The sequence below is a fragment of the Heptranchias perlo genome, chromosome 2 (assembly GCF_035084215.1).
Source record: "Heptranchias perlo isolate sHepPer1 chromosome 2, sHepPer1.hap1, whole genome shotgun sequence".
Taxonomy (NCBI): domain Eukaryota; kingdom Metazoa; phylum Chordata; class Chondrichthyes; order Hexanchiformes; family Hexanchidae; genus Heptranchias; species Heptranchias perlo.
This window is the reverse complement of record NC_090326.1, coordinates 13,382,766-13,398,948: the sequence shown is the minus strand read 5'-3', so window position 1 is coordinate 13,398,948 and position 16,183 is coordinate 13,382,766. Positions and strand designations below refer to the sequence as shown.

The 16,183-nt window shown below is 46.8% G+C and overlaps 1 protein-coding gene across 12 annotated transcripts in view; it reads left to right on the top strand.

Moving 5' to 3' along the window:
- Positions 1-16,183, top strand: part of fhod3b (formin homology 2 domain containing 3b) — a 746,243-nt gene that overhangs the window by 339,603 nt on the left and 390,457 nt on the right. For all 12 annotated transcript variants that reach the window (XM_068000433.1, XM_068000425.1, XM_068000417.1 and 9 more), the window contains exon 4: positions 1,695-1,762. In XM_068000433.1, the coding sequence (XP_067856534.1) occupies positions 1,695-1,762 (68 nt within the window). The remainder of the gene's footprint in view (positions 1-1,694; positions 1,763-16,183) is intronic.

The following is a 16,183-nucleotide window of genomic DNA, read 5'->3' as shown; positions in this document are numbered from 1 at the left end:
CTGAACTGGGGAGTGTCAAAGTACCAGGTTATCTCCAAACAGAAGCATTTAATTTGGTAGTGATGTTATGACATTAGCAGAGGAAATTACATTTTTCAAAGATTGGCTTTGATATACTTAGTTTTTTCTTTGAACAGTTATAAAACTTTAACTTTGTGCCTCTCTGTATGGTAAGAATTGCTGTATGGTTATTTGAGAAACTATCCTCAATATCTTTCTCCCCATTCCACGGTTGTAAATATTGTCAGGTAGCTACAGCCTTGTCAAAGAAAGCGTCAAAGGTCAATGGTTCATGGGAAGGTCCATCTTTTTATTGTGTGCTCTGTTGGTTCTTTACATGTATTTAGCAATTAAGCTCAGATAATGAAGCAGTCCGTGCCCACATGCAGCAAGACCTGGACAACATCCAGGCTTGGGCTGATAAGTGGCAAGTGACATTTGCGCCAGACAAGTGCCAGGCAATGACCATCTCCAACAAGTGAGAGTCTAACCACCTCCCTTGACGTTCTACAGCATTACCATTGCCTAATCCCCCACCATCAACATCCTGGGGGGTCACCATTGACCAGTAACTTAACTGGACTAGCCACATAAATACTGTGGCTACAAGAGCAGGTCAGAGGCTGGATATTCTGCAGCGAGTGACTCACCTCCTGACTCCCCAAAGCCTTTCCACCATCTACAAGGCACAAGTCAGGAGTGTGATGGAATACTCTCCACTTGCCTGGATGAATGCAGCTCCAACAACACTCAAGAAGCTCGACACCATCCAGGACAAAGCAGCCCGCTTGATTGGCACCCCATCCACCACCCTAAACCTTCACTCCCTTCACCACTGGCGCACCGTGGCTGCAGTGTGTACCATCTACAGGATGCACTGCAGCAACTCGCCAAGGCTTCTTCGACAGCACCTCCCAAACCCGCGACCTCTACCACCTAGAAGGACAAGGGCAGCAGGCACATGGGAACAACACCACCTGCACGTTCCCCTCCAAAGTCACACACCATCCCGACTTGGAAATATACCGCCGTTCCTTCATCGTCGCTGGGTTAACATCCTGGAACTCCCTACCTAACAGCACTGTGGGAGAACCTTCACCACACGGACTGCAGCGGTTCAAGAAGGCAGCTCACCACCACCTTCTCAAGGGCAATTAGGGATGGGCAATAAATGCCGGCCTCGCCAGCGACGCCCACATCCCATGAACGAATAAAAAAAAACAATTAAGGTTTTGAACCTTATAAAATGTATCATCGCCTTCTTTTTATAACAGCAATTTATAGCATTGTGCCTAAGTACTGTGATATCTGTGGAATGGAATGGGTTTTGAAAAATGCCTCACATGTGTGATAGATTTATAAAACAAATGGCTGCTGACAAATTCCAAAGATAAGGGATATTAGCTTTCAGTTAATATGGGACCATCCAGTCAGGCACAGACTAAGACAAATATTTTCGTGCAGGGAAGACTGCAGCTTTCTGTGCAGGGTTTTGTATTGGTGCCTCAACCAGGAATGTGCTCTTCATGGATTTTACAGCTGTGGGGGGATGTGTCAGTCAGTCAAATTGAGGGGCTTTTGGCCTTTGATTTGTCACCATCACTCACCTTCTCAGAGTTTGATATTGATGAAGTTTTAATCTTTTGTTTAACCTTTAGCCTATAATAATAAAACTTTTTTTCTGTTTTGTGCAGAAAAGCTCTACAATTCTTGTGGCCGAGAACTAAGAAGAGCCCTTTTTTCCCTCAAACAAATATTCCAGGTTAGTACTGATTGACACCTCACTGTTATGCAGATATCCCAGGTTAGTATTGATCGACACCTCACTGTTTTAAGGTGCCTTACGTTCCCAGCCTAGTGGCATGTTGTAGTTCTGAGATATTTAAATCTGAAGATTGCAGGTTCAATACCTGGTTTGTACAGAGTTAGTTGGTCTGAACTCAGGCAACAATTGGGCTGTTACTGTTAACTTCAGCACCCCTAAACTAGCAAGGAGAAGGTCAGGGTTCCTGCTCCTCATTGCTATCCCACGCCTGCTACTAGAAAATGCACATGAGTAGGTGCCCGATGAAAGCAGGATTAGGCTTAGTTGTGATGCTGTCTGTGGTGAATGGCCTGTTGGTACTCGATGCTTAGGCTCACACATGTTGGGTGCTATTTGGGATGAAGTACCAGAGAGTTATGGCTGCCTGTGGAGCTGTTCCCCAGAAAGAGTAAGCATCTTCAGGACAGGAGGGAAATAATTTGGGGGAAGGTGAAGAGTCTGAACATCTGGCACATGAATAATTCCACAAAGATATGAAGACCAGACTAATAAAGCAAGATAACTTGTGAGTAGGAATGGAGATGAGTTCAGTTGTAGTGTATTTCCGGGACCCAATAATGTAGGCCAGATGCTAGTGGAATGAAAGTTAGTTGTTGAATGCCAAAATGAAAATAGCTATTACGCAGGAAGTATCGGTATCTTATAATTAGTGGCTGAGTGAGGCTTGTGATTAACAGGTAAAGAACTGTACATAGCCAAAGCGAGTGATGATCTTGAAAGAAAGGATATTGCACCAAAAGTCAGGCTCTGTTTCAGCTCCAAATCATGACTGTTTAAACTCAAAATGGTGTAATTCCCATTCCAGAATGTGACTTTTATTCTAAGCCAGATAATGTGTGTTCAGTGAATGTTGTCTGGTGTGCAGTACGCAGTACAATGAAATGTGTTTCTGAGTTCATTGTGTGTGAGTGTGAGCTTCAGGCCACTCAGTTCCTGATCTAAGTTGCACAGCACGACCACTCACAGCAGGATAATCACAGACGAGGAAGTCCATTTGGCCCATCTTAATTCATTCACCCAGGAAGACCCTGGGTATGAGCTTCGAGCTAGTTTTGCCTTTAAGCATAAAAACAATGGGATTGACGCAGTGTAAATTGGTGAATGGAAATTCCTTCCTTGTTGCAGTCGATTCATGCTCCCATCACAGGATTTGTAATGTACCTTGAATAACCATGCTATTTTCACTTCTACTTTACGTGCTGCAAACTTACTGACGTGTCTTTGAATTAGTACAATGATCTTGACGAAAATATTTAATAGTTGCTGCTTTCATTCACACCTTCCCTTTAGGAGCTTTCCATTGTGCAAGTTTTTCTGGGCCTCCTGAAGGTTCTCTGTACAGTTGATGGCGGAGCAGGCTCGAGGGGCCGATTGGCCTACTCCTGCTCCTATTTCTTATGTTCTTATGTTCTTATAAGAGATCTAGGATACTTTCCTGAATTCCTATTGGCCTGCCTCTATAATATTTTATGAGGGGGTAACTTTTCTAGTATGTTTCTTCCACTGAATCTGAAAATTGCAGAAGAAGCATAATTGAAGGAAATGGAGAATTTGATTTTTCTTTGGTTAAAGAATTTTAATTATTATGCAGATTTTCAGAAAATAAGGCTGAATGCTGGTGTTAGAAGAAGCAGTACCATGAGCTGTTGACCCAGTGGAATCCAGGAAAACTTCATAATCATATAGCAGTCACTGCCTGACCTATAAATCATGAGAAAATTGTTGGATAGAATACTTTCAGTAAAATTGTTGTAATATCTCATTTGAAGATAGTTTGTTACATTAAAGTCTTTCCAAGCCTGGTTGACAGAAACATATCATCTTATAGGTTGAATGTCCCCAGAATAATTCTACTTGTCTTACACAATTAGACACAAACAGCAGTAAAGTACGAGCCTATGTGTACATGCCAGAAGTTTAACACGAGCAGTCAGTGTTTGGACCCACGGTTTTCATTGTCCACTCCTAAAGCAGTGTGGAGGCTGCCCACTTTTAAACTCCTGGGTTCCTGTAAGTGAAGCTATTCCCATTATGGTTTCAGTGCTACACACGGTGGGAGAGGACTAGATTCTGGGAGAGAAGTGATGGCTGAACTTGTCACAAATGAGCTAAGATGCTGCATTTGTGAAGCATTCCGTATAATCTACTGCAGACAGTGGCACTGCAGCTTTCAGTGTTGCTGAACTTTAGAAATGGAACATAAGACAGAAGAGCGACGAGTAAGAGAAGCAGGTTTTACATGTGCAATGAATATACATTCCCTTGAGGAATAAAAACTCCACAGGAAAAGTGATCCAACCATGGCTAACTAGAGAAGTTAAGCACAGTATTAAATTAATTACATTAAGCACATTGTTGCCAAAAAGTGTAGTAAACCTGAGGATTGGGAGGTTTCAGAAATCAGCAAAGGATGACCAAGAAATTGTTTGATGGAGAAAATTGAATATGATAATAAACTAGCAAGAAATATAAAAACAGATTGTAAGAGCTTCTACAAGTATATAAAAAGGAAGAGATTAGCGAAAGTAAACGTGGATCCCGGGGAGGCAGAGACAAGAGAAATTATAATGAGGAATAAGGAAATGGCCGAGATATTAAACAAATATTTTGTATCTGTCTTTACAGTAGAAGACACAAACATACCGGAAATAGTGGGGCACCAAGGGTCTAATGACAGTGAGGAACATAAAGTAATTAAGATTAGTAAAGAAGTAGTACTGGGAAATTAATGGAACTAAAATCCGACAAATCCCCTGGACCTGGTGGACTACGTCCTAGGGTTTTAAAAGAGGTAGTTGCAGAGACAGTGGATGCATTCGTTTTGATCTTCCAGAATTCCCTAGACTCTAGAATGGTCCCCATGGATTGGAAGGTAGCAAATGAAACCCTGCTATTCAAGAAAGGAGCGAGAGAGAAAACAGGGAACTATAGGCCAATTAGCCTGACGTCCTTGATAGGGAAAATCCTAGAATCTATTATTAAGGACGTAGTAACAGGGCACTTCGAAAATCATAATATGATTAGGCAAAGTCAACAAGGTTTTATGGAAGAAAATCATGTTTGTCAAATCTACTAGAGTTTTTTGAGGGTGTAACCAGCAGGGTAGATAAGGGGGAACCAATGGATGTAGTACGTTTGGATTTTCAAAAGGCACTCGATAAGGTGCCACACAAGAGATTGTTACACAAGATTAGGGCTCATGGGATTGGGAGTAATTTATTAGCATGGATTGAGGATTGGTTAATGGACAGAAAACAGAGAGTAGGGATTAATGGTTCATTTTTGGGTTGGCAGGTTGTAACTAGTGGGGTGCCGCAAGGATCAGTGCTTGTGACAGCTGTTTACAATTTATATTAATGACTTAGATGAGGGGACCGTGTGTATTGCACCCAAGTTTGCTGACGATACAAAGCTAGGTGGGAAAGTAAGCTGTGAGGAGGACACAAAATGAGTGGGCAAGAAGGTGGCAGATGGAGTATAATGTGGCGAAATTTGAAATTATCCCCTTTAATAGGAAGAATAGAAAACATACGAATTAAGAGCAGGAGTAGGCCATTTGGCCCCTCAAGCCTGCTCTGCCATTTGATAAGATCATGGCTGATCTGATTGCGACTTCAACCCTGCTTTCCCGTCTACCTACTATAATCTTTGACTCCCTTGTTAATCAGGAATCTACCTAACTCAGCCTTAAAAATCTTCAATGACCCTGCCTCCACCACTCTCTGGGGAAGGGAGTTCCACAGACTCACGACCCTCTGAGAGAAGAAAATTCTCCTCATCTCTGCCTTAAGTGGGAGACCCCTTATTTTAAAACTGTGGACCCTAGTTCTAGGCTCTCCCACCAGGGGAAACATCCTCTCAGCATCTACCCCTTCTAGTCCCCTCAGGATCTTATATGTTTCAATAAGATCACCTCTCATTCTTCTAAACTCCAGTGTATACAGGCCCAACTTGTCCAACCTTTCCTCATAAGATAACCCCCTCATCCCAGGAATCAGTCGAGTGAACCGTCTCTGAACCGCCTCTGAAGTGATTATGTCCTTTCTTAAATAAAGAGACCAAAACTGCACACAGTATTCTAGATGTGGTTTCACCAATGCCCTGTACAACTGTAGTAAAACATCTCTACTTTTATATTCCATTCCCCTTGCAATAAATGACAACATTCCATTTGCCTTCCTAATCACTTGCTGTACCTGCATACTAACTTTTTTGTTTCATGTGCTAGGATACCCAGATCCCTCTGTACCTCAGAGTTCTGCAATCTCTTTCCATTTAAATAATATACTGCTTTCCTATTCCTCCTGCCAAAATGGACAAGTTCACATTTTCCCACATTATACTCCATCTGCCAAATTTTTGCCCACTCACTTAACCTATCAATATCCCTTTGCAGACTCCTTGGGGTCAATTTTCGGATGGCCGAGCGGGTGCGTTCGTGGCAGAGGGGCTCCTAAAATTGGGGATTCCCGGAGCGGGTCCAGAGCCCGGCTCCAACCCACCAGCAATCAAAGCTGGCGGGATCCCACTTAAGATCATTATCTGGGTACTTGAGGTCATTTACAGACCTCACTAGTTGGAGATTTTAGGAGGATTCGGATCTTGGACTACCCAGAGCGTGTTTCCCATGCTGGGGGAAGCAGCCAGTGGCAGCTACAAAGGTCCATTTAACAGGTGCGGGGTAAACCCTCATTCATTACAGCAGGGCACCCTGTCACCTCAAACAAAGTTTGGCCTGCCACACCTTTGTCTCCACACTCCAAATTATTAAATCATTCCCTAAACTCTGCTGTCCAAACACATTCACCTACTTTGTGGACCTCCTCATACTCACACCGTCAGGATCGGGGTGGGGTGGGGGGTTCCATTGCTGCATCCATCACTCCATTGGATGACGAGCAACATCACCAGCCTCGTCAGGCATGCCGTCCACCTCCGCCACGTGGAGCTACACAACACAGTGCTGCGCAACAGGCACCTGCACAAAGTAGTCGTGCAACTACACATACACCCACTGTAGGGTGACCCAATGGGTGGCATCAACGGTGTTCATGGAGAACCTCATGAAAGGGCATTATTGCACAAGCCAGTTAAGAATGGCCAAGACATGGCAGTAGTGGTGACAATATAATATGCAATGAGTTGATCAGAAATCAAATATAAGTAAAAACCATGACAAACCCTCAAACACCCTTGTGCGTCCCCTTCATGCTCACGACACGTATGCCTTACGTTTCCTACTACACATATGTGATGCATGCCCTGTGGCTGCAGCACAGGTAGTGGCAGGCTGGGTGAGGCTGACCGTGAAAGAGATGCATGAGAGGGTGAGTATGAGATAGAGCCATGAGAATGTATGAGGATTGGGTTGAGTGGTAGTGGTGGGATGAGTACTGGGGAGGTGAGTAAGTGCAGGTAAGATGAGGATGAGCTTTGAGTGGGTGTGAGGAGTGATGTGATAGAGTAGTGTTGGCAGTGCAGAAGGAGATGTGGGGTGGGGGCGGTGATGTGGCAGACGGAGTGTAGGGGAATGAGTACGTGTACTCACTTCGGCTGACCTACTTAGGTCATTGAAGCGCCTCCTGCATTATATGCAGGTGCATGATATGTTGGTGGTGCTGGTGACCTCCTCTGCCACCTCGAGCCAGGCCTTCGTGGTGGCAGAGGCAGGCCACTTTCTTCCGTCCACCAGGGAGAAGATCTCTGTCCTCCTCCTCACCCCATCCAGTAGGACCTGGAGTGAGGCATCATTAAACCTGAGAGCAGCCTTCCCCCAGGCTGCTGCATGCTGTAATTTTGGCTCCTTTCTGCAGCATCAGTCAGTGGAGGACTGCCCCTTTAAATAGGGCTCCTCCAGCTGACAACCTATGATGCGGGAGCGCAGTCCGCCCGCTGCACAGCTTTCCAGCGCGAAACCCGGAAGCCAAGGTAAGTGGCTTCAATTTACTTACGATCGCATGGGGAACCCACCGATTTTACTGGGCGGGTTACCCACGCGCCCAGTCGACCCCCTGCTGGCAACCCGCCTCCCTCCCAATATCGGGCAATTTTTGTCCTCTTACTTTCCTACCTACCTTTGTATCATCAGCAAATTTAGCAAATACATTCGGTCCCTTTGTCCAAGTCATTGATATAGATTGTAAATAGTTGAGGATCAAGCACTGATCCCTGTGGCACTCCACTCGTTACATGTTGCCAACCTGAAAATGACCCATTTCTGTCTACTCTCTGTTTCCTGTTAGCTAACCAATCTTTTATCCATGCTAATATGTTACCCCCTACACCATGAGCTCTTATTTTGTGTAGTGGCCTTTGATGTGGTGCCTTGCCAAAAGCCTTCTGGAAATCCGAGTACACCACATCCACAGGATCCCCTTTATCCACGTTGCTTGTCACTTCCTCAAAGAACTCTAATAAATTAGTCAAACACGATTTCCCTTTCACAAAGCCATGTTGACTCTGCCTGATTGCATTGAGATTTTCTAAGTGCCCTGCTTTAATAATAGATTCTAGCATTTTCCCTATGATAGATGTTGAACTAACTGGCCTGTAGTTTCCTGCTTTCTGTCTCCCTCCTTTCTTGAATAGAGGAGTTACATTCGTTATTTTCCAATCTGATGGGACCCTTGCAGATTCTAGGGAATTTTGGAAAGTTCTACAATCTCTGCAGCCACATCTACTATCTATTCTACATCTACTATCTTTACAGCCACTTATTTTAAGACCCTAGGATGAAGTCCGTCAGGACCTGGGGACTTGTCAGCTTTTAGTTCTAATATTTTTTCAGAACCTTTTCCCTGGTGATTGTAAATGTTTCAAGTTCCTCCCTCCCTTTCACCTCTTGATTCACAATTATTTCTGGCATGTTATTTGTATCCTCTACAGTGAAGATGGATGCAAAATATCTGTTCAATTCATCTGCCATTCCCTATTCTCCATTATTAATTCCCCAGACTCATTCTCCAGAGGACCAACGCTCACTTTACTTAGTCTCTTCCTTTTTAAATACCTGTAGAAACTCTTACTATCTGTTTTTATATTTCTAGCTAGTTTTCTCTCGTACTCTAATTTCTCCCTCCTTATTATTCTTATAGTCATTCTTTGCTGTTTTTTATATTCTGTCCAATCTTCTGACTTGCCACTAATCTTTGCAGAATTGCATGCTTAGAAAAGCAGAATATTTTGTAAAAGGTGAGAGACTAAGAAATGTTGGTAGTCAGAGGGATTTTGGTGTCCTTGTACATGAATCTCAGAAAGTTAACATGCAGGTACAGCAACCAATTAGGGACAAATGGTATGTTAGCATTTATTGCAAGGGGGTTGGAGTATAAGAGTAAAGAGATCTTGCTGCAATTATACAGGGCTCTGGTGAGACCACACCTGGAATATTGTGTACAGTTTTGTCTCCTTACCTAAGGAAGGATATACTTGCTTTAGAAGGGGTGCAATGAAGGTTAACTAGATTGATTCCTGGGATGAGAGGGTTGTCCTGTAAGGAGAGGTTGAGTAGAATATGGTTATATTCTCTGGAGTTTCGAAGAATGAGAGGTGATCTCATTGAAACATATAAAATTCTTAGAGGGTTTGAGAGGGGAGACGCTGAGAGGCTGTTTCCCTTGGCTGGAGAGTCTAGAACGAGAGGGCATAGTCTGAAGATAAGGGTTCAGCCGTTTAGAACTGAGAGGAAGAAAAATTGCTCTACTCAGAGGGTTGTGAATCTTTGGAATTCTCTACCCCAGAGTGCTGTGGATGCTGAGTCATTGAGTATATTCAAGACTGAGATCGATGGATATTTGGACACTAAGGGAATCAAGGGATATGGGGATAGGGCAGGAAAGTGGAGTTGAGGTCGAAGGCCAGCCATCATCTAATTGACTGGCGGCGCAGGCTCGAGGGACCTTATGGCCTACTCCTGCTGCTATTTCTTATGCTTCTTAGAACATAAGAAATAGGAGCAGGAGTAGGCCATCCGGCCCCTCGAGCCTGCTCTGTCATTCAACAAGATCATGACTGATCTTCTACGTCAACGGCATTTTTCTGCACTATCCCCATATGCTTTGATGCCTTTAATATCTAGAAATCTATCGATGTCTGTTTTGAATGTACTCAATGACTGAGCCTCCACAGCTCTCTGGGCTAGAGAATTCCAAAGATTCACCACCCTCTGAGTGAAGAAATCTCTCCTCATCCCAGTCCTAAATGGCCTACCCCTTATTCTGAGACTGTGACCCCTGGTTCTAGACTCCCCAGCCAGGGCAAACATCCTTCCTGCATCTAACCTGTCGAGCCCTGTAAAAATGTTGTATGTTTCCATGAGATCACCTCTCATTCTTCTGAACTCAATCTCTCCTGATATGACAATCCCGCCATCCCAGGATTCAGTCTGGTGAGCCTTCTTTGCACTCCCTCTATGGCAAGTATATTCTTTCTTAGGTAAGGAGACTAAAATTGTACACAATACTCCAGGTGCGGTCTCACCAAGGGCCTATATAATGGCAGTAAGACATCTTTACTCCTGCATTGAAATCCTCTTGTAATAAAGGGTGACATACCACTTGCCTTCCTAATTGCTTGCTGCACCTGCATGTTAGCTTTCAGTGACTCATGTACAAGGACACCCAGGTCCCTTTGAACACCAACATTTCCCAATCTCTCACCATTTAAAAAATACTCTGCATTTCTGTTTTTCCTACCAAAGTGGATATCTGCATATTTTTCCACATTATATTCCATCTGCTATGTTCTTGCCCTGTCTATATCCCCTTGAAGCCTCTTTGCATCCTCGTCACAACTCACATTCCCACCTAGTTTTGTGTCATCAGCAAACTTGGAAATATTACATTTGGTCCCCTCATCCAAATCATTGACATAGATTGTGAATAGCTGGGGCCCAAGTACCGATCCCACTAGTCACATTCCGCCAACCTGAAAAAGATCCATTTATTCCTACTCTGTTTTCTGTCTATTAACCAATTCTCAATCCATGCCAGTATATTACCCCCAATTCCATGTGCTCTAACTTTGTTCACCAACCTCCTGTGTGGGACCTTATCGAAAGCCTTCTGAAAATCCAAATACATCGCATCCACTGCTTTCCCCCTTATCTAATCTACTAGTTACATCCTCAAAGAACTTCAATAGGTTTGTCAAACCGGATTTCCCTTTCATAAATTCATGTTGACTCTGCCAAATCCTATTATTATTTTCTAAGTGTCCTGTCATCATACCCTTTATATTAAATTCAAGCATTTTCCCTACTACTGAGGTCAGGCTAACAGGTCTGCAGTTCCCTGTTTTGTCTCTCCCTCTTTTCTTAAATAGTGGGGTTACATTTGCTACCCTCCAATCTGCAGGAACCGTTCCAGAATCTATAGAATTTTGGAAGATGACAACTAATGCGTCCGTGATCTCAATAGCCACCTCTTTCAAAACCCTGGGACATGGATCATCAGGTCCTTGGGATTTATTAACTTTCAGTCCCATTAATTTCTTTCAGTTCCTCATTCTCACCAGACCCTTGGTTCTCTTGTATTTCTGGGAGCTTTTTTGTGTTTTCTTCCGTGAAGACAGACGCAAAGTATTCGTTTAATTTCTCTGCCATTTCCTTATTCCCCATTATAAATTCTCCCGCCTCTGTCTGTAAGGGACCCACATTTGCCTTCGCCTGTCTTTTTCATTTTACATACCTATAGAAGCTTTTACAGTCCATTTTTATGTTTCTCTTATGCTCAGGGCTATAGTTCGATCATTGGCTACGAGCAATCCAACCCAATGGGAACTGCAGCCCCATCATACTGGGTCCCTGGTGTTGCTATGTAGACTTAAATTCGCAAGAATTTTTGATCAGGTTGCAAATTATTTTACAGTTCAGAGTAGGCGCAAGAGTTTAGGTTCCTAACAGTTTTGACATTTTTTTCTAAACAAAAAAAAGAACTTGAAAAATGTTATTTCCACCCCTCCCTTCAATATTACAGGTAGCTGGAGTTTTGAATTTAAATGCTCCAGTCTCTGGTGCAGAGGATCTCTGCGCTCGAGCAGTAATTAGCCGCACTCTACAGCATTACGCTGAATTATGGAATTACGGAAAACATGGAAACAGGCCATTTGGCCCAACCAAACTGTGTTGGTTTTTAACTTCCACATGAGCAGTATCCTAATCCCATGTACCATATCCCTTTATCCCACTTTCCTGCAACCACCTATCTAACCTATTCTTAAATATTGACAAAGCTTCTGCTTCAATCACTAACTCTGGTAGTACATTCAACAGTCTCACAACCCTCTGTGTTTAAAAAAAACATTGTTTCTTCACTGTCTGAAAGCTCTTGCATTTGATCTTATATCTAGGTCCTTTTGTCCTAGAGGGTGGGGAATTTCTGGATTATACTCTCCAGAATGTGGCCACCCGTGAAATAATGCAACAAAGTTTAGGACACAGTGTGGAAAGAGAGAAATGGGTAACCACCTGTAGGGACAGCAGAGGGAGACGGGACGCGGGGGGGAGGGAGATAGGACACGGGGGCGGCGGGGGGGGGGAGGGAGACGGGTCACGGGGGGGAGGGAGACGGGACACGGGGGCGGCGGGGGGGGGAGGGAGACGGGTCACGGGGGGGAGGGAGACGGGACACGGGGGCGGCGGGCGGGAGCGAGACGGGGCGGCGGGGGGGGAGGGAGACGAGACGCGGGGGGGAGGGAGATAGCTCACGGGGGCGGCGGGGGGGAGGGAAATGGGACACGGGGGCGGCGGGGGGGAGGGAGACGGGACACGGGGGCGGCAGGGCGGGAGGGAGATGGGACACGGGGGCGGCAGGGCGGGAGGGAGATGGGACACGGGGGCGGCGGGGGGGAGGGAGACGGGACACGGGGGGCGGCGGGGGGGGGAGGGAGACGGGACACGGGGGGCGGCGGGGGGGGGGAGGGAGACGGGACACGGGGGTGGCGGGGGGGGAGGGACACGGGGGCGGCGGGGGGGAGGGACACGGGGGCGGCGGGGGGGAGGGAGACGGGGGCGGCGGGGGGGAGGGAGACGGGACACGGGGGCGGCGGGGGGGGGAGGGAGACGGGACACGGGGGCGGCGGGGGGGGGAGGGAGATGGGACACGGGGGCGGCGGGGGGGAGGGAGACGGGACACGGGGACGGCGGGGGGGGAGGGAAATGGGACACGGGGGCGGCGGGGGGGAGGGAGATGGGACACGGGGGCGGCGGGGGGGAGGGAGATGGGACACGGGGGCGGCGGGGGCGAGGGAAATGGGACACGGGGGCGGCGGGGGCGAGGGAAATGGGACACGGGGGCGGCGGGGGCGAGGGAAATGGGACACGGGGGCGGCGGGGGGGAGGGAGATGGGACACGGGGGCGGCGGGGGGGAGGGAGATGGGACACGGGGGCGGCGGGGGGGAGGGAGATGGGACACGGGGGCGGCGGGGGGGAGGGAGATGGGACACGGGGGCGGCGGGGGGGAGGGAGATGGGACACGGGAGCGGCGGGGGGGAGGGAGATGGGACACGGGGGCGGCGGGGGGGAGGGAGATGGGACACGGGGGCGGCGGGGGCGAGGGAAATGGGACACGGGGGCGGCGGGGGCGAGGGAAATGGGACACGGGGGCGGCGGGGGCGAGGGAAATGGGACACGGGGGCGGCGGGGGGGAGGGAGATGGGACACGGGGGCGGCGGGGGGGAGGGAGATGGGACACGGGGGCGGCGGGGGGGAGGGAGATGGGACACGGGGGCGGCGGGGGGGAGGGAGATGGGACACGGGGGCGGCGGGGGGGAGGGAGATGGGACATGGGAGCGAGGGAAACGGGACACGGGGGCGGCGGGGGGGGGGGAGAGAGACGGGACACGGGGGCGGCGGGCGGGGGGGAGACGGGACACGGTGGCGGGGGGCGGCGGGCGGGGGGGAGACGGGACGGGGGGCAATAAATGGTGACGGGACCGATGGGACAGCAGAAGGAGATGGGACCCACAAGGGGACAGCAGAGGGAGATGGGTGACAGGGGGACAGCAAATGGCAACGGGACCAATGGGACAGCAGAAGGAGACGGGACCCACAAGGGGACAGCAGAGGGAGACGGGACACACAAGGGGACAGCAGAGGGAGATGGGTGACAGGGGGACAGCAAATGGCAACGGGACCAATGGGACAGCAGAAGGAGACGGGACCCACAAGGGGACAGCAGAGGGAGACGGGACACACGGGGGTGGCAGAGGGAGACGGAACACGGGGGAGCAGTGGGAGACGGGACTATCGGATAATTTATGGACTGCTTCCTGTGCCACATACTAGACAGGTTAAAGAGAGGAAAGAAAGAATGGAAGACTTGCATTTATTTACCGCCTTTCGTGACCTCAGGACGTCCCAAGATGCTTTACAACCAATGAAGTACTTTTGAAATGTAGTCACTGTTGTAATGTAGGAAAGGTGGCAGCCAATTTGCTCACAGCAAAGTCCCAAAAACATCAATGAGATAATGAACAGATAATATTTTTTAGTGATTTTGGTTGAGGGATAAATATTGGCCATCACACCAGGGATCATTCTTCCCGGGCTATCGATATAGTGCCACGGGAGTTTTAACGTCCACCTGAGAGGGCAGACGGAGCTCGGTTTAATGTCTCATCCTGAAGACGGCATCTCCGACAGTGCAGCACTCCCTCAGTACTGCACTAGGAGTGTCAAGCCTATATTTTGTGCTTAAGTCTCTGGAGTGGGACTTGAAGCCACAACCTCTGACTCGGAGGCGAGAGTGCTGCCGACTGAGCCATGACTGATTCGGAAGGTTAGGATGGTCAACGCATGTCTGCAGGGCCAGTGCAGGAGGGAAGGGTTCACATTCTTCGGGCATTGGAGCAAGTTCTGGAACAGGGGAAGGCCTTCTGAAGGGATGGCCTTCACCTGATCCGAAATGGGACCAGTGTCCTTACGCAGTGGGTATACAGAGCAGTGGAACAGGATTTAAACTAATATCGCACAGGGGTTGGAGAAAGTCTAGGTTTGAAACTATAGGGGGAGAGCAGGATTAATAGAGCAGTTGAAATTGAAGCAGAAGGATAAACCAAAACAAGTTAGAGGAAAAAGAGAAAGAAAGAGGCTATGAATCAGTGAGAGATAAAAAATATTATTGAAGGGGCAAGGGATATCAAAAAATTAACTGAAAAGAATAAGGATCAGCATCTGGAAAAATTGGAGGCAGGATTGAGAGGTATGTATGTGAATGCACAAATCATTCAACAAAATAAATGGAAAGTTAGAAGCATTAATAACCAAGAAATGATCTAGGACTGGGAAATTAATATTTCTGGTTTGCACATTTTCAGGAGAGATGAGAAGGGACAAGGGGTGGGGTGCGGGGGGAGGTGACAGGGTTAGTGAATGATTCTAATCCAGTGCTAGATTGCAAGGATGTCCTAGTGTGGTTGCTGTCAGACAGAATGTTTATCAATAGAAGGAAGAGGAGAACTGGTACAGTTGAGATAGAGGGGGAGATCTGCAACATGTAAAAACAACAGGGCAATGAGTTTGGGGCATTTTAACTTTCCCAGAATTGATTGGGTAAAGGTAATTCATGTGGTCAAAGTGGAGAATGGTTTTTGAAATGATTGCAGGACTGCTTCCTATGTTTCTAGTCCAACAAGGAAAGAAAGAATATCAGATGAACATTGAATGCATTTGTATCACATTTGTATGATAGGAGACTTAGGGATGAAGGAGGGAGTCTAATTGTGGAGGATGAAGGTATGGCAGAGATATTAAATAAATATTTTGTATCAATTTTATAAAATTACAGTAGATATGAGTCTGTAGGTGTACTCGAGGAGGATATGGAACAATTGTTGGAGATAACTGGAGAAAAGGAATTGGTTCTGGAAAAAAACTGAACACAACTCAAGGCAGATCAGTCACCCTGGGCTATTGAAATAAGTCAGAAAGGAGATAGCAGAGTCTCCAGTCACAATTTTTCCAATCCTCTTTAAGTATGAAAATCATGCAGTGAGACAGGAGATTAGTCGATGTGACTTTTTTGTTCAAGGAGGGAGAGAAGGATCATTTAGGGATTTTATATTTCTGTAAGATTGGTAATGATCTGTTAGGCTTGTGTATTTTCAGTTTTACCTTCTAAGTGCCTCTGAAACAACCACATGATTTAATTTTCTTTTACTGCTAGTTCAAACATCAGTGGAGAAGGATAGTGCTCCAGGACTTGCGTGATGTGATTGGTGTGCTGCCTGTTCAAGTCCATCCTTAAATCTAATTATAGAGGAACACCGTTTATATCAATTCAGATGTTCCAAATGAATTGAAGGGGTTCCTACATCAGTGATGTGATATCCTAGTTAAACGCAGATTAGGAAGGTTATCG